This window comes from Cygnus olor, chromosome 3, assembly GCF_009769625.2.
Source record: "Cygnus olor isolate bCygOlo1 chromosome 3, bCygOlo1.pri.v2, whole genome shotgun sequence".
In the NCBI taxonomy this organism is placed as follows: domain Eukaryota; kingdom Metazoa; phylum Chordata; class Aves; order Anseriformes; family Anatidae; genus Cygnus; species Cygnus olor.
Genome location: NC_049171.1, coordinates 71,143,284 through 71,161,798, shown reverse-complemented (window position 1 = coordinate 71,161,798; position 18,515 = coordinate 71,143,284). Strand labels below are relative to the sequence as shown.

At 38.0% G+C, this 18,515-nt stretch overlaps 1 protein-coding gene across 18 annotated transcripts in view; it reads left to right on the top strand.

Annotated features, from left to right (window-relative positions):
* UTRN (utrophin) overlaps positions 1-18,515 on the top strand; it is a 374,743-nt gene that overhangs the window by 277,670 nt on the left and 78,558 nt on the right. For all 18 annotated transcript variants that reach the window (XM_040553278.1, XM_040553280.1, XM_040553275.1 and 15 more), the window contains 3 exons: positions 3,350-3,479; positions 15,694-15,962; positions 18,341-18,487. In XM_040553278.1, the coding sequence (XP_040409212.1) occupies positions 3,350-3,479; positions 15,694-15,962; positions 18,341-18,487 (546 nt within the window). The remainder of the gene's footprint in view (positions 1-3,349; positions 3,480-15,693; positions 15,963-18,340; positions 18,488-18,515) is intronic.

Here is an 18,515-nt window from a genome sequence, read left to right as displayed (position 1 = left end):
GATTAGATTTATAACAGAGTAAATGGCATATAGATTCCGAAGTTCTAATGTGAAAAGCATGCATTTCACAGTTACTGAAAGGGGAACAAATCAAAGTGGAGACTAAATCAATGACTAATAATGGTTATAAATCAGGTATATAACATTTTGTGGTTTTCTCCCCTGTGGGAATCAATGGTAGATGGCAGAAGGATGGTGTGTGGTGGGTTCTTGAGTTATGCTGTCAGTCAGGTAACCTGAAGGATCTCCCTCACGCTTGCAAAATGAATGCTGCAGCACTGTTGCAGTTGTGGCTCATTGTGAAACTGCATAAAACATTTCAAGAGAGTAGTTTTGTTAGCCCTTGTTTATCAGTGGAAGAATTCTTTCAGGACTCAGAGGAGGATTTTTTTTAATTATTATTCTTGACTAGTATTATTTAAGGTCAGTTCTGAAAACTACGTCAACACTGTATCAGCACATCTGATTCTAGGCTTTTGTTTTGTTTTGTTTTGGTTGGTTGGTTGTTTTATTTTCTTCTTTTGTAAGAATGAAAAACTAATAAAATTAGTGTTTGTTTCTCCAGGAGTAAAAATTCATTTCCTGCTTTACTTAGAACGTAAGAATGAATTTAAAAATGAATGCAATAAAGCTGTTGGAAGTGTAGATATTTGACTTGGTAATCTGTCACCAGTCTTTCCCTAAGAGAGGTAAAGCTTGCATTTTACCCACTACCTAAAGCATACAGTAATTATACATTTTAGAACCATAGCATGAAATATTCTGGCATGAATTACTGCCAAAGTTGCATATAGCCCCTCTTTATGTGACCAATATAGCTTTAAAATGTCATTATACTTTTATAAATGCAAATATAATGTGTAGAAAAACTAATTGTACCAATGTGCTTGGAGTTCACTTTTTAATTTTGTGTTCACAGCTGCGTATTCAACACAGCTCTCCAAAAATATTTCCATCCATGTGCTTACGTTATTAGTGCCCAGCTTCAGTGGCATGTTTTGAGATGCCTGTCTTCAGCCTTGAAAGCCTCTTGCCATGCCTTCATTTATTATTTAATGTATACCAAAAAAAATAGTATTGATTTTCTCCTGAATTTCCCATCTAAAGGATAGCTAGCTAAAGGGAAAGTTTCTCCCTCGTCCAAATTCTGTGTAACACTCAAAGTAATACGAGTGCTTTAACTGTTTTAGTCCTTAATGCCAAGTAAGGCACCCAGGGACACAGTCATACACTTCTGTGCTGAAAGAAGTGCGTGCATTCTGTGTAGCCATGGGGGAGGTATCTTTGCAAAACTAAATAAAACACCAAAATACATGATTGCATTTATTATTTTATAAAAATCTTTAATACAATAATAAAATTCAGTATTGCAGCCTTTGTTACTTGCTGGCTTTTTTATGACTTATTTTTACTCTGTAGTGTTCTTGAAGATCTGATTTTTTCCAATGAAATCTTTCTTCAGTCCACTCAAGACAGATGATATTTGAGCTAGAGATTAGATTTATAAGTGGTTTTCTTTTTTGCTCTGTTGCAAAGAGGTTTGCCTGGAAGGACAAGAGAGTATTATTGATATATCTGATTATTCTTGCATCATGTTCTCTCATTGCTGTTCTTGTTTACTTGCAGAAAGAGAGAAAGGGAAAATAGAGTATTGCTGAAGAAATAGGGACTAAAGCAATGCAAGTCTGAGTGGCTGTTCTGAAACTACTTTTTACATCTGTAGCATAAAATAATGCACTGTAATGTTAAGAAGTCTGTACTGTGCTCAATGTGCTCTTTGCTACTAAATTATTTCAATATTTGTATTTCATACGCAAAGTTTATTTCATGTTTAAAGATTCCATTGTCAAGCTATATCAATGATAAGGAATGCCACAGATGATTTAGAGTTGATGAGCTATATGGGCCCAAGTCTGTAGATTGTTCATTGTCGTGATAGTCTTAAAATCTCTGTGTTATCAACCTCAGTTTGAACAGCTCCAATGACAGGGATGTTGGAAGGAGAGGGGGCAGAGAATCGATGACTCGAGAGGCAAATCCCCCCAGTTCAAATAATCACTAAACAAATAATTGCAATCAGTGAAGTGAAATTCCTAAATTTGTAAACAAGTCACGTAGGAAAGTAGAGAAAGGTGAGCAGAAAAAGTAGAGAAGGGCTTGTCTTACAGAAGACAGTCATGGTTGATGGTATCAAAGATAAGTTATAAGTTATCCTTTGAAAGAATGACAACCTTAACTCTTACACCATATGGAGGAATGAGGAGAAAAGAACCCTTTTCTTCTGTCTGCCCTTACTTTCCATTAGAAACTATTTTCTCTAGTGAAAAGTGTTTTTCTTGTTATATAACATTGTGAACACTGGCTAACTGCTTTTCTTGAGAGAGAACTGAGCAGACTGTGTCAGTAAAATAAACTTTGATTTTGTAATTAGAGATAAAAAAAAATGTTGGAAGATATTAAGCAGAGTGTTTTAATAATATTTAAAGTATCTTCATTTGTGCTTATACTGGTAGGAAGTAATACAAATCATGCAAAGCAATTTCTTTCTAGTCGAGATTGATTTATACTGAAAAATTGAATGGAAGAAAATGCTTTATAAGAAATGTTGTAATAGCTGTCTGCTCTTGAATGTTTTTTTAGTTTGTTTGTTACAACAGTATGGTTACACTTAACCCTTTAGAAAAGTCATAATCACTGGAGATCAAAGCATCATGCAATTCATTTCCATTAGCATGAAAATATCTTAAATATTGATTTTTTTCCCTATATAGAAGCTTTAGTTGTTTCTGCATATAAGGATCGAAGTATTTGTGGCTAATTTGAAGAATGTGTTTTCAGAATGTATTCTCATTGTAAAGGTTCTGATGCTATATCATTTAAGTTTTAAAAATATTATTAGTAGGAGACAGAAACAAGAGGTAGTGTTTTCTAAGGAATGTGAAGTATTTTTGCAATGCTTTTTAGCAATTGTGAAATTATCACATGAATTTTCAGTAGATACAATTTTTTGTTATTAAAAAAATCTGTTGTAACAATTTACTGTATATTAGCAGTCCTACTATAGCAATAATACTTGTAAGTTCAATGTACTAGTTTCAGTTCCTGTTAGGTGAGTGTTTTAAAAACCTACCATTATCAGCTTATATTTGATTCTCCAAGTTAATTCTGTAAGAGTAACCTTTCTGGCCTTAATTAATATCTTGTTATTTCTGTTTTGTTAAATTTACCTTTATCTAGCAGTCTGAATCACTAGACAGGTCTGGTCAGAGAAGTGAAAATAGGGAAAAAGGTATAGTATCTGTTGTTTATAAGATCCAGTTACAAATGGCGTTCTTTCCTTTTGCAAAAGGCACTGAGACGTGAACTGAAGGATAAAGAGCAAACCATTCTCAATGCTGTGGACCAGGCACGAATTTTCCTTGCTGACCAACCAATTGAGGGTCCTGAGGAACCAAGAAGGAGCTTACATTCGAAAACAGGTCAGAAAATATTCTCTTCCTGTTTTAAATGGTCAAAAGGAAAGTAATAGAACTTACATGTCCCTAGTACATTTTTATATCCCGATTACTTGGTTAGGTTTTGGGATTTTCCAAACCACATACTGGCTGCTTTTATTTCAGTGCTTTAGCCTTAAGTTATTACTACATTGCTTTGGAAGTGCTCAAGTTTTTAATGGAAGAAGAAAAATCTTTGCATTTCCTTTTCCAGTTTTTGATTCAAAATGTCATCAGTTCTTTTCTTTTTTCTTAATACAATAGCATGTGTACACCTTAAATGTAGTCAAAGCAGTAATTCAAATATGCAAATGTAAATTTTTTACGTCATTATAGCAAAATTTTGCCCCACAAATGGAAATCATGTATTCTGTGATGTATCTCATTAGAAGTAAAATGAATCAGCTTTAGGAATGTAGTCATTACAGAATCATAAAGATTCCAGTATTTTGATGAATTATTGCTAAGGAATGAAACACAGCTCTCCTAGAAATGATATTTGCATAATATTTGTCAAGGTATTTGTCTGTATCAGAGACCAACAGGACCCTGTAACCCCAAATTATAAAAAATGTACCAAGTATCTCTGTAATTACATGGAAAATGCTATAATCAAAGTACAATTAAGTCAGAATTATTTTTCTGACATAAGCTACATTATTATAAAATCTTATTTATTTTAATTACATAAGGATTCTTCTTGGATCTAGTAATCTGCAGTTATGGAAATACCAGTGGCAGTAAGATGTGAATAATTTACTATTCTGTATAATTTACAAAATTGTAGCTACTTCTGCAGCTATGGCATATAGTTACTTCTGTCAGGAGTTGTTTTTTCTTTCTATACGTCATTAAATCTCCATAGCAAACATTTCAGGCTTGTTCAAACAGGTAATATTTCCTTCATCCATATTTAGTGTTACTTCTGTGCAAATTTTTATGTGATTTCCTATTCCCTAATTCAACTTTGTGTTAAAGTTTGAATATCTGGTGATTAAAGCCATTTTTCCTTGTGATTAGTTTTTGTACCGTAGCGGCAGTACTGTGCTTTACTGCTTGCTTTTTGAACTCCTGAAAGCATTCTGCTTGTCTCACACAACTTACTCACAGACTTGTTTGACATATTGCATTTAGAATGCTTTATTAGAAAACCTGCAGTTGAAAAATAGAGAAAGCTCACTTTATATCTGCTCATTGTGTTGCAAGAGTTTGAAGTCACAGACTGTCCTCTCAAAAGCCATAGAATTACCCAGCAGAAATGCTGCCAATGCATGAAATGTTACCAATGTAAAGTGTTCATTTTCTGGCAGGGGTTGGTATCAATGATCTAATCAGTGTTGACTGAAAGTGCAAGAACAAACTTCAGATGATGAGATGCATCATACATTCCTGATAAGCAATTTTAAAAGTATTACTGGTGTTATTATTTTACACTCCTGTGAGCTACAGATGGCAATGACGGAATAGCAGGGAAGCTGATTACCATGTTAAGTTGTGTAACAGTAATGACCAGGCAGGTGGCTCTTGTCCACCCATCATATTTAAAAGCAATCAGTACGCTGAGACTGGGAAGCTTCATAGGTGTGTGCTGTGAGCTTATTTTCCTCGTCCTTCTTCAAGCTCAGTAGTTCCATACACCTGTTTTGAGTGTGTGGTAGGCTAGTCTCTGCTACCAACCTCGGCTGGTTGAGAGGAGGAAATAGGAAGAGCATGAGTGAGAAGTCTTGTCATGCTTGGTCTCTTCACCAAGGTGACCAGTGGTGCAAGGGTCTGGGAAATGGAGGAGTATCTGCAGTCAGTCTAACGGTTTCTCTCTGCTGCTCTTTCTTCTCAAACCTTTGGTCTGCCCCAGTGTGCGCTCTGTAGGCTGCAGGAAATATCTGCTCTGCCACAGTGCTGCTTCTGCTGCCCCTCCTCTGACCCTCTGGTGTTCCCTCTGATGTTTCTCTCTTGTTCCTTCCTCCTCTGGTGTTTTCTGCCCTTTCTTTAAGCACGTTTTCCACCTTGGCAGGTGGGCTCAGCTGTACCTGCCGTGGGTCCACTGCAGAGCTGGTCACGTCTGGCATGTGGCAGCCCCGGCCTCTTCTCACAGCGGGCCCCCCTGCCAACAGCTGGACACAGACACGCTGTACAGAGTAGAGTTTCTGCAGATTAATAAACTTCAGGCCAAAAGGTGCCTTTGAATCTTCTGCTCTGATCTCTTATATAACATAATCCGTTAAATTTCACCCACCCTTGTACGGTCTGACAAATGCCACCAATCCCCAGAAATCCACACCCCTGGACTTGAGCCCATGCAGAGACATACAGTCTTTCTTCTCAATAAGCATTTTCAGTGAGGACTGTGAGTGCAGGCTTATGTTTGCTTTTAAAATGTTTAATGTTTTAATTTCCATCAGCCTCTTAATCATTGGTATTTTATGCAATAGATTAAAAGTTTGCTCATTAACTTCAGTGAAGTGCACTTAACATTGCTAAAGGTGAGGAGTGTGGTTTTGGATTGTGAGCTGATGGGTCTATCTTCAGAAATATTCGTGGGTAGTACGCAATGCTGTACAGTCATGATTTAAGCATGCCTTTGGCTGCTTTTGTAATACAAATAGCAAAACCATGTAGGAAATAGTAATAGCATGAATTGGAAGATCACTGTTTAATTAGTTTTTACCTAATAGCAAGAGTGTTTAGGTGTGGGGTTAGGTAATCCAAAGAGATGGTAAAATATCCAGCCACTGAAGTTACACAAAGGCCCAGACAATGCAGATGCCTTGTTTCTAGGTGCATAAGAATTGAGAATCACAGAATCATTAAGGTTGGAAGAGACCTCCAAGATCACTGCGTCCAACCATCCCCCTACCACCACTGTCACCCACTAAACCATGTCCCTAAGCACCACGTCCAACCTTTCCTTGAACACCCCCAGGGATGGTGACTCCACCACCTTCCTGGGCAACCCGTCCCAATGCCTGACTGCTCTTTCTGAGAAGAAATGTCTCCTAGTTTCCAACCCGAACCTCCCCTGGCACAACTTGAGGCCATTCCCTCTAGTCCTATCACTAGTTTCCTGTGAGAAGAGGCCGACCCCCAGCTCCCCACAGCTTCCTTTCAGGTAGCTGCAGAGAGCAATAAGGCCTCCCCTAAGCCTCCTCTTCTCCAGACTAAACAACCCCAGTTCTCTTGAGGGTACATTGAATTAAACATTCCAGGATTATTTTATTCTCTCTGCAGGTTCTTCACAACAGGGACAAAAATTTGCCATATGATTCTGCTGTGACATCAGTTCAGAGTCTCTTGTACATTACAATAAATTAAGACAATCTGAGTAACCTTTTCACATCCCCCTGAAGTGCATAATACAATCAAAACTTAATTGAAAAAAAATTACCTCGTTAGAACATCCGTTAAAGATATTCATAATATTTAAAAATAGACCCTATCATATCTTTTCAGACATCATCTTTGAAGCTTTCTCTATTCCTTTATACTGCACACTACAAAAGGAAATTGAATCATACTATAATTCAGTCTTTGTATTAATTGTCTGACTTCAACTAATTTGCACTTGGGCTGTTAGGTACAAAAATAATTCTGCCTAGGCATGAAGGAGACAGCAATATCTGAGAGTTTTTTTGTTTGTTTTGTTTTTGAAATAAGGAGAAACAGTATAGTTAATTTGAATTAACCAAAGCTGTAAATTCTGAAATCTGTTAAATGTAAACAGCACTAAAGCATAGCAGGTACAAACTCGTTTGCAATTAGTGATCTAGGTTCCAGTTCTGGTGTGACTGGTGATTGAGAGCCTCAGAGGTTGTCAGGATTTTTTTTTATCCTCTTGTTCTGATGCTCAAGTAAAAATTCACTTGTTTGTACAAAGGCTTCTCTAGACATATATGCGAAGATGTTTTTTATCACCAGAAGATTGGATTACTGGGCATGACAGTTCTGCACTCTCTGAATCACATGAGAGACTTCAGAAGGTGGTCAGCAGCAGCATATAGTGTCCTTCTGGAGAGGTTTCTCGTTACCTGCTCATGAATCTTTTTGTAATTTCTGTGTGTAACTTCTGGTCTAATTCAAATTTTATAGATACAGTATGCATTATTTAGTAGCTGAAGTACTATTTTCTGTGGATTGTTGCTTCTGCACTTGAATGCTTGTTGCAGTATTTGAAATTGTTCATGATTCCTGATTAGGAGGAGATTGGCAATGGGGAATTCTCTGTGATCAGATCTTGACTGATGTACTTGCTGATTTTGAATTGCTTTTGTTTTTCTTCAGTCTCTCTCTCACGCTCTATAGGTACCTTAAAGGAGGCTGTAGCGAGGTGGGGATTGGTCTGTTCTCCCACATGCCTGGTGACAGGACGAGGGGGAATGGACTAAAGTTGCGCCAGGGGAGGTTTAGGTTGGATATTAGGAAGAACTTCTTTACTGAAAGGGTTGTTAGGCATTGGAATGGGCTGCCCAGGGAAGTGGTTGAGTCACCATCCCTGGAGGTCTTTAAGAGACGTTTGGATGTTGAGCTTAGTGATATGGTTTAGTGGAGGACTTGTTAGTGTTAGGTCAGAGGTTGGACTCAGTAATCTTGGAGGTCTCTTCCAACCTAGACGATTCTGTGATTCTGTGAATTTCTTTGAGCATCTGAATGGAGCTGATTGATAAAACCACCAGGCCAGCTGCTGAATTTTATAGATGGTCAGGATAATGAAGTTGGAGATACTCACATTTTTAGCTTTGTTACTGCTTTTCCGTGATATAGGAGAAAACTTGAAGAATTACAGTCAACCTTTTGCACATCTTTAGATCTATGGCATAGTTACAGTTGGCTTCTTATTTCCCTACACTGTTAATAAGGTTACTGGCTATGGGATACACAAAGAAAAGAAAAAATAATAGTTTCTGTCCCTAGGATTATATAGATCAGTGATGTCTCCAGTGTATGGCTTTTCTGAAATTCTGTCCTGGAGATTCCACTGCTGTAGTGAGGGAGTGGAGCTAAATGTTTTTTGGAAGATAACACAAATTAACATTTTAACAGACGAGGCTACTACAGTGATTCCTACTCCAACAGAGAATGTTTCCAGGAGTCTGTGGTATTGCTGGAGTACTTCCGTAGGTTTTGGTTTTGTTACGATAATCAGATTCCTATCTTTGAAAGCTGTTATTTGGTATTAAAGGTGATGTGATAAATACGTGATTTAAAATTAAGTATTTATTGTCTGTTATCTTCTTTAATTAAAAGTGTAGAAAACCCCATAAACCACATTTGTGTTATAAGACAATATATGAGTAAGTATCAGTGAATAACATTACTCTATTTATTTCAGCCAGACAACGTATTCCCCAGTTTCAGACGTAAATAAAAGTCAAACTCCTTTGCTTCCTGCTACTGAACAAATTCAGATAAATTCTCTATCGTATTTTTTCCTCTTAGCAAGGAAGTCCTTACTGGAAATAGGCTACTCTCTTTTTTCTAAAGTATAGAGTAAGCGGTATTTCTATTCCCAACCACTTGTCACCTAGCTGTCATACAAGACTGGAATATTTTTTGTTCTCTTCTGCCCTAATGGGCTGAGTATTGAAGTCTTGATTGTTAAACCTATAGGAGAATGAAGAGCATGTGGGCCACTGGAGGTCAGTGGACTCACGCCCTATTTTGAACATTGTTGCCCGTGTTTTAGTTGGTGCTCATTCACTTGTGACTTTTGACACGTTCAGTTAGAGAAACGTGCAGTTACCTATGAGATAATCCCACAGTGATGAAATTTTTCTCTTCCTGTTCAGATAGATCTTTATCACCCTTCAAGTTTAGTCCACCTGGGTGGAGCCTTGAAATTAATCTTGTAGTGTCCAAATGGTAGCCTGCTTGGAAAGTTATTAGTGAAAATTCAAGGAAGTTGTTTTCTTTTTCTGGGTGGTGTGGAGTGAAAATCTGGAGGAGTTTTAAGCCTGAATTTTAATAGCTGAATATTGGAAATAGGCTGAGGACGTAGTGATTAATTTTATTTATGTGTGGTGTTTTGTTGTTGTTTGCTTGTTTTTTAACTAGGAGGACCTAAGGATATAAGCACAGTTGTATTCATTTTTAATCTGTATACTGTATTATGCACCAGTTTCATCTGATACATCCCGGGTGGAAGCCATGTTCTTAAACTTTAAGTGCTGCCTTGTGTTAAAGACTCTACGTGTCATTAAAGCTTTGTCTGTAGGAGATCTCTTAGTTATGATAATAGCAACACAGGTGACTGATGGATGTCAAATGTCCGGACCTTGTTTGAAAGAAAATTCCTTTCTTACACTCTAGAGCAAACACAGCTAAACAAAATTGTAAAGAAGCCTCAAGACAGCAAATGGGTAATTGCAGAGTATTAAACAAAAAGTAAAGTATATAGGGGAGAAAACAGGCAGAGTAAACTTGCTCTAGAAGGCTTGTGAGCAATTCAAAAATTTCGGAACCTGGATGCTTTCTTGAAGTCCAGTGTTGTTGAAAGACACCATCGATTCAGGGAGTCTTGAGTAAGTGGGATTCAGTGGCGATATCCTTCTCCATTAGTACCCTCCCTTCTACAGGAATTAGAAGTAGACATTGTAGCTTGTTGATGACATAACAATACTATTATCATTGATTTTTTTTTTCTGGTTTTGTGGCAGGCACAGACTAAAATAGAATTCATACCTCTTTTTTGTTTCTTGAGCAACACAAAACCTCAAGCTTCCACTGTGCTTTGGATCACATCATTTATTACAAGATGGTGGCTGCTTTTAGTGAGAAGTATTGTGTTTTGATTGTGTTTTGATGCTGCATGAATGTGTGGTTCTCAGGGTTGCTGTAATCTCTTAAGTTTTCTGGGGATAAATGCAGTGGGTTGACTTAATTATCTCCCTTAATCAGAAGTTATTTCCTCTTGTTTTGTCTGTCCTTTTGTATCTTCTCCACCAGCACCCACTGGGGAATTCTAATACCTCTTTATTTGTAGACCATACTCCAGGCCCTTTCCAGATGTATTCAATATACATAAAGTTACCAGCTAATTTGTCTTTAATCCTGTGGAGACTTTCCCCATTCACTCTTTATTTTTTCACTCTTTATTTTATTTTATTTCTCTGGCTTGAAGAACTTTCAGTTTTGATAGAGTGAAATCTAAATAGGCTAAGACGACAATGAGTGATCGTGCTTTTTCTTTGTTTTACATGTATTTGCAATAGATACTTGAACTAGAAGAGAAAGGTGACATACTGGGTTGTTAGTCTAAGTGCTATGTTACTAACCAGTTGCTGATTGATCTTTTAAACTTTCCGTTACCATCCCATCAGAACTGTGTTTTCTGTCCATATTGTAAGAAACGCAGTGAATGCTTTCACTGGAGTGATGCTAGAGACTTCATCATGCAACACTAGCAGTGCTCTTGGTTGTTCTTCTGCTTACAAATTTGACAGTGTTTCATTGTGTCTGTTCAAATGCTTCAAAAGTGTTCATAATGATTACAGTGAAGTTTTTCCCATTGTTTTTTTTTGCTGTGAAGAGTGATTGAATCAAGGAAGAGAGAATATTTGACATAATGCTAAAATATACGAAGAATATACCAAAAGTAAAAAGTAATTAATGTAATTCTGGCAAGACAGCGATCAAGTCAGTAACATGGGGATCAAGCAGAGCTGCTTAGAGTCAAAACTGCTAGAGCCAGAATAGCTTACCTGATCTGAATTAAATTCTTAAGCAAGAAGAGTTTTCTCTGAGAACTGATAACTTTCCTGTGTAAGTATTCTCCATATATGCAAGCGTGTAAGGAATGCATATGCTGTAAAGTTCAGTCTTGAAAGTCTTCCTTCTGTGGCACTCTCTCTCTGCTAGTGACACAGGAAAATTCTTGGTCCTTTCATCGCTTTGTTTGTGACAAAAAATGCTTATTAAAATCAAGTTTCTTTCCACTACAAAAGCAGATTTTTTTTCCTGCTCTTTTTCTCTGACTGCAAGGTCAGTTACTATCTTCCCTCCCTGGTAAACAGATGGTCCAGTGAATACAGGCTCTTCTTACTTTCTGAGCAGCTGCTGAAGTGAAGATAATGTAATAAGTACATCACAAAAAAAAAGGGGGGGGAAGAAAAAAAGCTGATCATTCAGAAGCTTTCATATTAAGTGGGAACAAAAGAGCAGCAACTAGTATGTAGCGTTTTTTCACAGCACAAAGGAGCTGTGTTTGTCTGCTAGTGTGTGCAGTGACAGACTGATGAAACAAACTCAAAGCGCAGAATTCATACTGTTAAGACGTTATTTATGAGGCTAGGTTTACAATTCTGTGCTGTGCAATGAGGATCTTGGAGAATGTGCTCTCTGCTTGAAAATAGTGTGGTGCTCATTAATAGGTTGGGCTTTCATGATGGAAAGCATGAAGTTGTGCAGGATGTATTTCTTAACTGAATAGAAGCTGAATGGTTTTATAGCTCATAAAAATGTGTGTTTGGCTTTATTTCTCCAGTAAATGCCTTTTTAAGGCAAGTTTACAAGCACTCCCAAGACTTGGGTAAAATAAAGCAGTCTTGAAAGGAATTAATATTTTTCAAATAAAATAGGCAGCAGATTCCCTTGGACAAGGAGACTGATCTGACAAATGGTCTTCAAAAATGTTTCTCTTTTTAGTTCTGTTGGGATACTTCCGTCATCCCAGTTAGTGTGGAATTTTTTCCCTCCCAGATATGCGACTGGTCTGTCACGAGTGAAGCTGTCTTGTTGTAGTTGGCCAGGCAAATTAGATCAGGCCATTGTTCCCCTCTCCTATTCTCATTTGTAGCTACAGCTACTTTTTTTTTTTTGGTATTGATTTTACTGGGGCAAGAAGCAATCAGTCATTGAATCTGTTACATCAGTACCATTATAGCCAACAAAAGAATTTTGCAAGTTTTTTTTCCCACTCTTGTTAAGGCTTCCTGGATGATGTTCTACTCAGTCCAGTTTCTGGGTGTGATGTCCGCTGTATTGAGAGTTTCAAGATGACAGCCAAGGAGACTCCTCCAACTGGGTCTACAACTTTCTGTCCCGTTTCAACAAAGTACTCCCTTTTCTTTCTGTAAAGTGTTCTAACTACAGGTGCTCTCTTAGTCCTTATTTAAGGTCCTGCAGCTTTTACTGGTGGGGCCTTGTTGTCCATCTGATGATACTGAACTGGTTGTACTAGGTGCTGCACCTTGGCTTGGCTTCCAGATTTTGTGCATTAGTTTTGTCTATGGACTGTAGTTGGCTGTCATTAATTCATCAATGGTATATATTCATAGCTGGGAATAATTCCAAAATTACTTTTAGTGATGACTTCCTTGTTATCTGTAACTAAGCAATTGGTAGCCATTTTTTATCTGAAAAGGTTGCTTTGTTTAGAATTTAAGCATTATTTCTTTTGCTTTTCCTGAAATCCTGAAATCTCTTGCAAAGCTTGGGGTAAAGATCATCCCAGAACTGTGTTGTCCTATGATGTAGCTTATTCTGAATGTGAATTGCTGAGATTCAAGACACAAGGTACGATTTATCACAGCCTGTCTTTGGTCTTTATCTTTATTCTGGTCTGTCAGTATTGCAAATTGTGAGTTACTGCCTTGCCTCTGATCCTAGAGCTATATACATAATTTATATCCCTTTGCATCTAGTTAAGCATCACAGGTTTTGTCCCAGCTGTTCCTCCCCACATTCCTCTTCTGAAACACCCTCCTGCCATTGTGGTGTCCCTAAACTTGGCTAGTCTTTGCAGGTAGCGAGCAGATGGGTAGTTGCTCTTGCCTAACAGCTTATGACTCTGAGCAAGTCACTGAAATATCTCAGTAAGTCTGAATGCTCAAAATTTCTTTTGTCCCTCTCAGCCCCAATCTTTTGTCAAATGCCTCTGTTCTTTGAAGGAGCTTTTCTAATTCTAGAACTCAAAACATGCACTACAACCTACAGCTTAGGTATTTGTCACCATCTTTTCTGTGGTGTCCGCTCCTCTTAATCATCCTTGCTTCCCGTTCTGCTTCAGTTACTTCTGGTGGTACTTTTTTCTCTTAACTAACCATTTCTTAGCAAGTTGCCTTGTGCTTTTGGGCAACACTTGGTCATTTGGCAATAACTTGTTCCCTCCTGCACCATCAATTAAAATGGAAAACACATGCATTATACTTTTTTCTGAGATGGCGTCTGGATTCCATTGTAGAATACTCTTCTTGTATTTGTAAGCTAATATGTATCAAGACTAATGTGGGCAAAAAAGTTTTTGAAAAAAACTTAAATATGTGGAATTGGCTGGCAGAAATTCTGGCTTTGATCCAAACAACTTACTTTAACATCTAGAAAAAATGTGCCTTCCTCAGCTGCAAATTTAATGTATTCTAATGATTTATTTTTTATCACTTACAGCACGCTTTGCAGTATTGCATGCTAAAGAATGTAGGTTGCATCACCAGAAGCACAGTAATTGAACTTTTCCAGCTACAACAGTGCGTTTACTTTGACATTCACCTAGCCTTTGAAAAGCAAAACGTTTCCTTCCCCCCTGTTTTTTTGTCCCCTCCCCAGGTGAGCAGCTCCAAGCTTAGTCAGTTGTTATGATAACACACAGAATCACAGAATGGCTGAGGTTGGAAGGGACCTACAGAGGTCATCTAGTCCAACCCCCCTGCTCAAGCAGGGTCACCCAGAGCACATTGCACAGGATGGCATCCGGGTGGGTTTGGAATATCTCCAAAGAAGGAGACTCCACAACCTCTCTGGGCAGCCTGTTCCAGTGCTCTGTCACCCAAACCATAAAGAAGTTCTTCCTCATATGATATCTTTAAAGACATCATCAGCATATGGAAAATTGTATGTCTCATTTGTCTTGTGACAAAAATGGTGCTTTCATCTCTATATTGCTGTGTATAATTTATTCATAGAAAACACTTGATTTTTAATCACAAATAATGCCGTGATAAACCTTTTCTAAGGGTTTTTTATAGGAGTGAGTAGAAGGCCACTTGGCTTAGTTTTGGAGTATGCCATATCTTGTTCCCCATATTTTGTTTTCTGTTTTCTGCGTTATATCAAGTTTGCTCTGCTTATTTCTCTGCCTGCAGAAACTGCAAGGTTGCTATGTAGAGGAGGAATCCTTTGAAATGAGCTTGGTTGGTAATTACTGTAGCAACTCTACCCTAGTGAAGGAAGCTCTTTGTGATTTCTTTCAGTAAGGCCAATCTGAGCAGCAGTCAGCAGGACTTGCTGGGAATTGAAGACCCAGGAAGGAAATGTTCTCTTATTGATAGACCACATGCCTGGGTTGCAGAAATCATCTGTTGTGTAGAAGAGATGTGCCACCAGCTGACTCGGTGCTTGTTGTCAATTAGGACTGAAGCGTGTCTGTACTGTGGAATGCTGTCCTATGTTTTACAGACTCAGCAGGGACTGGGGATATAAATATAAGCAGCTTACTGAAATAATCAGTGCCATCTCCTGTGGCTGTGTCTTGAGGTTGTGTGTGTGACCACTTTGGCTTTGTTCAACTGCAGCTGGCCTTTCCTAACGGGAATGGGACTTCCATAGGTGGTGGGTTGCCCAGGAGATTTAGACACATAAGCCTGAAATAATGCACTGTAAGTGCAACATTTTTTCAGTCAGCAAGTTAGCTGAGCAGTTTTATATTTACAATACCTACTTAAAACAGTGTTTTTAGGACTTCAGCATCAACACAGACAAACAGATGTAGAGCTGCAGAAGCACTTACCACATGGTATTCAGTACACTTTGGGTTTTGCTAGTACATAGGAAGAGAAGAGGCATCCTGGGGGTAGTGTGGAAGATGTTGGTAACTGATCCAATAACAAAGCACTGTTCTTGTTCTTTCTACATGAAATGGTCCCCAAACCCCTATTGCAGTTTCTGGTAGGGAAGAATGATCTTTTATTTCCTCCCCTATGCCTCCAATAAACCAGCAGTGAGCTGCCTTTGCTTTGCAGGTATTAGAATACATGGAAGTCAGGAATAGTTTCCCTTTGTCTTATCAAGCATTATTTTGTCATTAAGGATGATGAAGGTTTATTTCAATTATGGCAAAGTAGACTTTTGACTACCTTGTACATGCTGAAATAAATTATTGATTGACACTGAACTTACGGACTGTCTTGAGCATGCACCTCAGGAGCAGTCTGTTTAACTAGGCATGAATAAGAGAAGAAAGAAACAGCAGGACTTCTTTTTTTTCCCTCTGCAGAGTTGACCCCTGAGGAGAAAGCCATGAGGATTGCCAAAGCTATGCGTAAACAGTCATCAGAGGTAAAAGAGAAATGGGAGAACCTAAATGCCAGTGCCACTATCTGGCAGAAGCAAGTGGACAAAGCATTAGAAAAACTGAAAGACTTGCAGTGTGCCATGGATGACCTTGATGCTGACCTGAAGGAGGCTGAAAACGTGAGGAATGGCTGGAAACCTGTGGGAGACCTGCTCATAGATTCATTACCAGATCACATTGAGAAAACTACTGTAAGTGTGGAATTCCTGGGGAATATTTAGCCTGTGTGAGTCACACCCCTCAATTCTACCACCCTTAATGGTGTCAAATATGTTTGCACTGTATACTTAAATTCTTATGTACAGTTTATACGGCTCGTCAAAGACTAGATTTGAGGTCACAAGGAAAGTCCAGTACTGTGCCACACTCACTATCAGCTGTGATTGCATAAGCACGTGTGATTTGCAAGCTACATACGTGTATATAATATAATATTATATTGAAAAAAAAAAAAGAAAAAAGAAAGAGTTGTAGGATTCAAATATTTTCTACCCAGAAATTCTGTCCGACCCACTGTTAGGCTATGGGTGTGTTTGAAGCTTTGTCCAAGTACTAGAATATGAGCAAGTTCAGTCAATTATAATCCTGGTAGATGACGGGAGGCTCCCCTCCTTTTTGTAGTGGTGAGCTGTCAGATCTGTTTGGCAATCACATATAGCTCTCTTCTTTGAAAAATGTTTAGAGCTCTTTTAGTCATACACAAGTATTTACATAATTTTAATTTCTAGACCATAACTTTCACGAATTTCACGTGTTGTCTATCTGAGCACATATAAGTGAAAATTTGCTTTTGCTTTAGGTTGGCTTCTCTTAAGGATTATTTCAAAGGTAGGAACAAACACTACAGTATAGTGTTCTCACAGGCATAACAATTCTTGCAACAAGGGCTCCAGGCCACTCATGCAGGGCTCAGTATCCCAAAGCACTGCAGTCCATGACAGTTGTCATCCTTTGCTTAATTGCATGGGTTGGACTAGGGACCCAGTAATGCAAAACTCCCCAAATAAGCAATACCTTCTGATAAATATTAGCCAGGAAAGCTGACTTGAAACAGCAAAATGCTTGAGTGAATGCCTGAATAGGAGGCATTCCAGCAGAACATGGGGGGATGCATTTGCTTTTTAATTAATATGATAGAGGAAATAGATATTTCAGGCAAACTTAGCAAGCTTCTGTTTCACGAACACAACTTTTCAGTTTTCAAGCTCAAGAATGAATATGGAAAAACATTAGAGGACCCTGGGGTCATGTACTTGACCATCTGTGACTTTAGTATGGGAAGCTGGTGTTGGAAGAATGAAGAATCATGGCTTGCAAAAAGTTTTGTGGAACTATTCTATTTGTTTACTGCAGCCTGTGGACTTGTATGAACTTCACTCAGGGCTGCCTTATTTCACATGTATCAATGGAAGCATCCTCATTCTCCAAGTTTAGTTGCTACTTCAGGTTTAATGGAACCTAAAATCTTTAACACAAAGGTAGTCAAAGCTGATTTACGTCTAGAGTGTGGTTGATTTGCAAAAAGTAATGCATCTCCTCCTCCACCTCTTACATTTTAATATGGATACCAAAATAAACACTAAGCTGCTGATGCTGAACAGCTCTTTATTCTTATATTAAGAAGCAATTTGTCATACTTTGATAGCTTTTTCTGTAAAGAAAAGTAAAGAGAAAGCCTTTTAGATTTTCATAGCTGTGGAAAAAATGAAACATCTGCTAAAGTAATAGTGTCCTGCTGGCTGTCCAGAAGTCAGACACTTACACCTTGCCAGTAGGTGCCTTCTGTTCCTGGCCCTGATAAGAGAGGTTTTTAAGAGAGGTAAATAGTTGAATTGTCCAAAGAAAATCTTTTTTCCGGTTGTTTTTGGCTTGTTTCATGATGTTTAGTCATTTGTAGGATTGAACAATTAACTGCTCACAGCAAGAAAGACATTTGATGCATCTTTTCAACTGTAACTAAAACTTGCATCAATTTTGTCTCAATGCTGTATTTAGTTCCATTTGATTCAATAAACCTTTTTTTCTTCTTTTAATCATTGTAATACTTTTGCTTTATGGTTCTAATCAGGTAAAACATTGTATTCCTTTACCTTAGAAGATACATTCCTTCATGTTTTGCTAATTCAATAATAGTTTTTAAATTGAATTGTTGTCAGCTGCTTTATACTGGAAAACTGCAGTTACTAGATACATTTCTTTCTTAAGAGCTCTTGACAGTGACTGAACTGCTATAGTTCCTGATAGAGTATTGCCTATTTCTATTTGAAAGGAAGGGGTCTAAAGCCATATGACACCACAAAACACCTCACTGAAATTGTAATACTCTATTTTAGTGGTGGAATTTGGATGTGGGCATTTGGGTAAATTTCATACCATTTTATTTTTTTTCTCCAAAGGAGTAGGTAATAAGAATATTGAAATGAATGAACTTTCCTTGCTGAAAAACTCTTGAGTTGTGTATCATTATTTAGGGTAAAATGCCACACTGGGCAAGTCAGCACCATGTTGAGTTTACTGGGGCTTTCTCAGGTGTCCATAGAATATAAATATATGCCTCTTACTTTTTTAGGCTTTTAGAGAAGAAATTGCACCCATCAACTTGAAAGTTAAAACAGTGAATGATTTGTCCAGTCAGCTGTCTCCACTCGACCTCTACCCATCGTTAAAGATGTCTCGTCAATTAGATGATCTTAATATGCGGTGGAAACTTTTGCAGGTATTCTTCTGAACGTGTGCAGTAGGAG